At 31.4% G+C, this 7,349-nt stretch overlaps 1 protein-coding gene across 1 annotated transcript; it reads right to left on the bottom strand.

Moving 5' to 3' along the window:
- Positions 1 to 187: 187 nt before the first annotated feature.
- Positions 188 to 5,461, bottom strand: LOC111883521 (alpha-mannosidase I MNS4). The gene is made up of 17 exons (XM_052764369.1): positions 5,305 to 5,461; positions 4,678 to 4,797; positions 4,472 to 4,564; positions 4,299 to 4,385; positions 4,112 to 4,202; positions 3,944 to 3,999; positions 3,303 to 3,375; positions 2,828 to 2,937; positions 2,494 to 2,544; positions 2,327 to 2,415; positions 2,106 to 2,187; positions 1,888 to 2,001; positions 1,734 to 1,813; positions 1,367 to 1,502; positions 1,056 to 1,126; positions 694 to 949; positions 188 to 570 (listed from the first exon to the last, which is right to left on the bottom strand). The coding sequence occupies exons 1-17, from the start codon at positions 5,431 to 5,433 to the stop codon at positions 391 to 393; spliced, it is 1,818 nt and encodes a 605-aa protein (XP_052620329.1). The 5' UTR covers positions 5,434 to 5,461; the 3' UTR covers positions 188 to 390.
- Positions 5,462 to 7,349: the final 1,888 nt, after the last annotated feature.

Genomic DNA, 7,349 nt, shown 5'->3' on the forward strand with positions numbered 1-7,349 from the left:
TAGTAAGGTTAGCATTTACATATGTTAGAATATTAATGAATTTCATATGTGACACGACCAATTAAGGATGTTTACATGTTACATGAGAATTTCAAATGGACATTTATTCTTATTTAATATCTTTGTAACTACACCATGTTGTAGTAGTTCAAATATAAATCGTCCAATGTTAAAAATATCTTATATATGATATAACTAAGATTTCTTTTATAAATATATTAAGGAATCATAACTTCAATGTTTGAACCAAATAGTGAAAAAAAAAAAATAGTTTTAATATACAACACACGAGGGCATAAAATCCACCTAATCGCCCAATATCACAAAATCGATGTATTATAATCTACAAATTTAAATACTTTGAATCACACTTTAACAAATTTACTAGTTTTAATTGGTGAGAGTTGACTCCTGATTGACCTGATTTGACACATGAAGCATCACCATTGACTGGGTTTGACCAGCATCATTCTCTGTTTGGGCCGTGGGCCCATCTTCATGGACTGTTGGTGGTGAAGGAACATATGATAAACCGTACTTTTGCTCATGAGTTAGCCCAGGACAAAGCCCCTGAAACATATTTTTATTTTTTATTTTTTTATAAAAATGTTAATTCATTAACAAAGTAATTTCACTTGTTTATCATAGTTTTCTACTTTCATTTCTTTAAAGATAAAAATAGAAAATACTAACCTTGATAATTCCAGATATTGAAGTGGTTTTATAGAGACCATATTGAGTCACATAGCTTGGGGAACCAAGACTTCTTTGAAATCGACTATTATTAGTAGCTTGCATTTGCATGTCATCTTTCAAGATATAAGACCGAGGGTATTCTTGTCCAAAATTATTGGTTTGACAATATGCCCCAAGATATAAACATTGTTCATGGGCTAAAGAAATTCTTGGTGTCATAGGCAAGAGGTGGCCTTCAGTGCTAAAAATATACCTGCAAATGGAATCAATGTAGATGAAAATTAAAAGGCTAAATGTCAGAAATACCCTTTTTTTATAACATAAAGTTTAAACAGTGTGAAGCAATTCAAGAAACGCACTTGTAGGGCCCGTTTTCAACTAGGTTATCTGGGCCAGCAGCCAAATCAAAAAGAAGCCACAAATACTTGACCTACACAGCATCAAACAATGTCAATATCCATCATGAGGAGGGCATTTATGTCTTTTTTGAATGGGACAAAAGAGTCCAGTTTTTATTATTATCCCATTGTCATTCATTAGTCTTAGTCGAGAGTCCTACTCCAGAGTATGCCAGACACAGTACAAGACAGTGTAATGTCATGTGAAAGTGAAACAAACAGCTGGCTAGGGGCAAAAAAGTAATTTCATCATATGTTTTTATGTTTGATACCGTTTCGGCTAAAAAGAAGCTCTCCATGTGATCTTCCTGCTTGTGAAACTCAACATCTGATATGTGACAATATCCACAAGTGCAGCGGGCCCCATACTGTAAGCTTGTAACAATGTCTCTTCCTACATCAAGATACCTGCACAAAAAGGCTTATTTTGGAGGGCATTCTCGTCTTTTAACTCGCCCCCTATTCTTGGGTGAATCCAAGCAAAAAATAGCAACATACTTCCATTTTTTCTTTTTTCTTTTTTTGTGTATTATAACACCACCATACTATTTCATACACAACAGATCTTACTTTCTAGGATGAGAAGGGCATTCACGTCTTTTTCACAAAAATTAGAAAAAATAAAATTATATATGAAACCTTGGATCCCTGGTAGCTTTGTATAGCCAATATGTGCTCTCAATAAGTTCTGGACGCAGAGGGTAGCTCTTCTGACCATGCTGTAGATCAATTCAAATTTCAAAACACAAAAAGACGAAATTACCCTTTTGCATAAAGATACAAGTTAAGTTACCTGAACAGAAAAAGATGCAAGATTGAAGCCTTCTGGAGTGAATCCATATCTTTTCCATACACTAAAAAAAGCTGTATGTGTTCGAATAGCAGGATCAATATCCCCAGCTAAAACCTTCCAATTTCAGTAGTCAGATTTACAAAACTACCCTTTGAGTGACTTATAATAATACTTTATAAAAAATAATAATAATAATAAATAATGAATATTTATTTTACCTGAAGACCTGGCCAGAATGCCTGTAGACTATTGAATAATGGCCAAACAAGTGCAGCAGAATTCATGTTGACTTCTACATACCTACACATCTTTAAAAATTGTCATCATGTATGAATTTATCTTTTTATAATATATATATATATATATATATATATATATATATATATATATATATATATATATATATAAAGAAAAAAAAGTGAAAAATGTAATATTTTACCAAGGGTCATGAAAAAGATAGTGCATAGCTGCTCCATAAGCTTCTTGGAAAATGTATAAATATTCTTCATCTCCAAATAGTAGATATGCCTGAAGGGATATTTATTTCTTGAATATAAAAAAATTTATGCTTTATGCTTTATATCTATTAATTTTTATCAACTTTACCTTCAATAGATATTCATAGAAAGAATCAATACTTGTCCCTATTCCAGCATCCTGAAAGAAATTTCATATGATTAAAAAAAAAGGAGCAAATATACATGAATTTATGTTTTGATGAAAAAATAATCAAAGGTTAAATGCAAGAAATAGCAATGTAGTTTCATTGATTTTGTTGTTTAATAATCCAAATACAAAGCTATAATAAAAATAACAACAATAAGAAAAAGAAAAATGTAATACAAAAATATATGAAAGTAGGTTGCTATTTCTTGCATTTAATTTTAACATTTCATAATAATAATAATAATAATAATAATAATAATAATAATTTATTTACCTTTTGTGTCCATTCTCCAGTGAAAACATCAATATGAGCACCAACTAAATTTATTCTTGAACGCCTTGCCCATATTCCTCTAACTGCATTCTTTGTAACTTCCTCAAAAACTACAAAAAAAAATTAAAAATTAAAAAAAAAAATCACAATTTGTGCAACTTTGTAATCAAAAGTATTTAAGGAAAAGGATGCAAGATTCAACTTCTCATGTGGGCCCAAAGTTTGTTAGAAGTGTTTGATTAAATTTATAAAAATACAACTTTTTGGACAAAATTTTACATTTTTAGATAATCAGAGTGGAATATAAAGAGGTTGCAATAAATACAAGACATTTGAAAATGGAAATTGTTGCATTTTACAAGATGAAGAGGTTATGTATATTAAACTATTGATTTATGTTAAGAACTTGTAAAAAAAATATTTAGAGAAAAATTTATTTTATTTTTGGAAATTGTGAAAAAAAAAAGTGGCTTACTTGGATCATTTGTTAATCGACTAAGAACACCAAATTCTAATGTCAGAGTGCCTCCACCAGCTGTTGATGTTATCTAAATAAAACAAAACTGTAGTGTCATAATATTTTATAAAAATTTAAAAGATAAGGAAAATTTGAAGAGAAACAAATCTATAAAGTTTTAAATTTAAAGAAGAAATAGTTGTTTTTTAAAGTAATGTCTAGATTAAGGATGTTTTAAAAAAGGATTCAAGAAAAAATAAATGAGGACAAATTTGTAAAAGGTTAGGACTTAATGATAAATATAAAAATCATTAACAGTTTCATAAAATAACAGGTTAATCTCAAAAAAGACCTTATATTTTCCAGATTAAACCTCAAATTTAATTTGTTGCCTGAAAAAGACCTTGTATTTTTCATTTTTTACAAAAAAATTTGTAAAATGTGAGGGTTTTTTTCGAGAAAAACTAAAAAAGTTGAGGGTTTTTTTCGGAAGAAAAAAAAATACAAAGTTGAGGGCTTTTTGGGAAAAATACAAGGTCTTTTTCAGGAAAAAACGCAAAATATAAGGTCTTTTTTTAGATTAACCCTAAAATAATTTATTATATGTGATGATAAATATAAAAATCAAGGTAGCAAGAGAAAAAAAAACAAATCCATACCTTACTTTCATTTTCATCAACTCCATGCAACAAATTAACAGATCCAAATGGAATTCCTGAAGTAAATAGCTTCAAAAAGATCAGAAAAAATATATATATTCATTTTTAAAAAATGTCTATTTTTTTAGCAAAACATGATATTAAATGCAAAGAAAAGAAAAAAAAAACCTGTTGGAGTATCAAATGCAGGTAATAATCTACGAGCTAAATCTTCAGCAAGATGAAGGAGTTCATCATCATATGAAGGAATACGCATACCCTACAATTGTTATAAACTTTTAATTCAAAAGTAATTTTAAATTTAATAAAAAAAGACATGTTACAAAATTAAAATTTAAAAACTAAGAATTAATACCGTTGCATAATCACTTGCAATGAGATGAGCAGAAAGCAAACCACCAACAATTCGGATAGTAGTTTCAAACAAGGATACTGTCTTGTTCTGAAAATTTGTAAATAAATACAAAACATTTTTTTTTCATTACTTAATCAAATATACAAAAATAATACTAATTCCATGATACTCACAATATCAAATCTAAGATTTTTACTAATCCATTCAACAGAAGAAGTGAATCGATCTTTATCACCAAGTAAAGCCAAAGTGTCTAAGGAGTCAATCTGCACTGGCGAAATTATAGTAAATTCATAAGTATATATATATTTTTTAATAATAAAAAAAGAGGAAAATGAAATTATATTAATAAGAATGTAGATGTTATCATGTTACTTACCAATGTTAGAGCATATCCACCAAGTGTGTCTTCTCCTTCACATGATAGAGGTTTTAATTCATCTCGTGGAAAAGCATGATCCATATATCCATCAAATGCATGATAAAACATTCCACTAACCTAAATCACAAAAGGGAATTGCTTTCAATTTTTCTAGTTTTTGATACAAGTTTTATTATAAAACCATAAATTAAAGAGTAAAGTGTAAAGAGTAAAGAGTAAAGACACCCTTCTCAAAGAGTTTCTTATCATAAACCAGTTCATCAGAATATATTTCAGAAAGGGTTTCAATTTACCCAAACCCCAACTAGACTTCATCTACTAAAAAGTAAAAACCTTCCGTTCATTATAAGGAATTTCATATTCTCATATGAATCAAACATGTTCTTAATCTTCATTAATTTCAGAATGTCCACAGAGGAGGGATATATAACGAATCAAAAGGCAATTAGGCGAAACGATAATTTCTTCCCGATTATCAAATCAAGAACATGGGATGTTCGAAAAAAATGTGAATTAGGTCAACAATCACCAATCACCATCAATGTTTTCAGCTTTTAACATTAACAATATCAAATGGATGAACAATACACATGGGTAGATAAATGAATACGGAAAAATTCTTACCTCATCTCTCAGCTGTTTTGCTTCGTCAAAAGTCACACCTTCTGCTAAACCTCTAAAGATCAAACCATCGGAAATTATTACTACTATTGAGATTATGAGGAATGCAATCCGTGGTTTCGCGGGTTCCATGGATTTTATCCCTCACATTCAGAAAATATTTTAGCTGAATTGCTGATTAATAGGGTGCGGATCAAGCCGGACATTGTTTTGAGTAAATTACATAAATGGTCCCTCAACTATTTACAAATATCCTTTTTAGTCGTTCAACTTTAAAATCATGTTCATTGCTCTTAATTTGACTTTCTTTTTAAGAATTTTTGTGTATTGTGCCGTTGTCAAAGGTACAATGTGAAAAAGACAAACTTTTGAGATGGTTTTTAACACTTTAAAGAAAGAAAGAGGACAAATGCATGAGAAAAGTAATAATATAAGGGTTGAAAACGTCACAAACGTATAAAAGTAACTATTAGAATTTGGGCCAAACATCAATGGTTTTAGGGAGGCAAAAATTTCCAATAATAGAGTTTTCTTAACTGTGATCCACCTATTATAAGGGATGTTCTCCATCGAAAAAGTGTGAAAGTTAGTGATGCATATTTTAGGTGTATATAACGAGAATGTGATAATAAATGATGTATAAACATTTGATAGGGTTTGTTTTCATCGCCTTGCTAACTTCTATTGAAAAAGAATTTTGTACGTTGTGTAGAAATTGAAGTAGATAATTAAAATATTGATATGTTATTAAAAATAATTTATAAGCATAATATGGTTCATAGATGTAACAATTACTTTCTCTTGAATATGCTTCTCATTATTATTGAGTATATATAATGAATTACAGATATACATATACAACTAACTAGCTATACAACAGAGAATTTAAAACTACACAATTATCTAATTATGATGAGCTGTTATTATCGCCAATACCCCCCTTCAAGCGTAGCGGTGGAGGTCCAACACGAAGCTTGGCTCGAAAAGTTTCAAAAAGAGGCCGAGGTAGACTCTTTGTAAAAATGTATGCTAGCTGTAAATGAGTGGGAATGTGCTTGGTTTGAAGTTTGCCAGAGGAGACTAATTCACGGACGAAGTGATAGTCAATATCAATATGTGTTGCCCTCTTATGAGAGATCGGATTTTGGCTCAAGAACAACGCACTCTTGTTATGACATAAGAGAGTGGGAATAGATGAAGGTAAGGCATGTAGCTCACGTAGCAAGTGAGTAACCCATATGATTTCTGCAACGGTATTCGCCATAGCCCGATATTCGGATTCACAACTGAAGCGAGAGACTGTAGGTTGCTTCTTGGCACTCCAAGAAACCAAGTTACCGCCTAAAAAAATAGAGTAGCCATACGCGGATCTATGTGTTTCAATGCAACGAGCCCAGTCAGCGTCAGAATAGCCCAAAATAGATGTGGATGGTGGTCGACGAAAGTGTAAGCCATAAGAGAGTGTGCCTTTTACATAACGCAGAATTCATTTAACAGCCTGGAAATGATCATCAGTTGGTGCTTGAAGAAACTGGCTGACCTGTTAACTGCATAAGAAAGGTCAGGTCTAGTGATGGTAAGATACTGAAGAGCACCAACCAAGGAGCGATAAAGAGTGGGGTTGGAAAAAAATTGACGGCTGTTAAAAATTGGTCGGTTGGAGAAAGTGGTGTGGTGGTGGGTTTGGCATCAAGCAGCCCGGCATGGGTAAGAATGTCATGTGCATACTTGGCTTGTGTAAGAAAGAGTCCATCATCGGTATATAAAGCTTCAAGACCAAGGAAGTAACTCAATGTTCCAAGATCCTTAGTAGCAAACTCATTGTTCAAACGAGAGATAAATGTGCGAATGATAGCAGGATCATTACCCGTGAGGATAATATCATCGACATATACCAAGAGATATAAAAGTGTTGATCCTCGTTTGAGTACAAATAATGAAGTGTCGGCACGGCTACAATAAAAGCCAAGAGTGACCAAGAATGTACTAAGCCGTTGAAACCACGCACAAGGGGCCTGCTTAAGACCATATAGAGCTTTCTTTAACCT

Source organism: Lactuca sativa, chromosome 5 (assembly GCF_002870075.4).
Source record: "Lactuca sativa cultivar Salinas chromosome 5, Lsat_Salinas_v11, whole genome shotgun sequence".
Classification (NCBI taxonomy): Eukaryota; Viridiplantae; Streptophyta; class Magnoliopsida; order Asterales; family Asteraceae; genus Lactuca; species Lactuca sativa.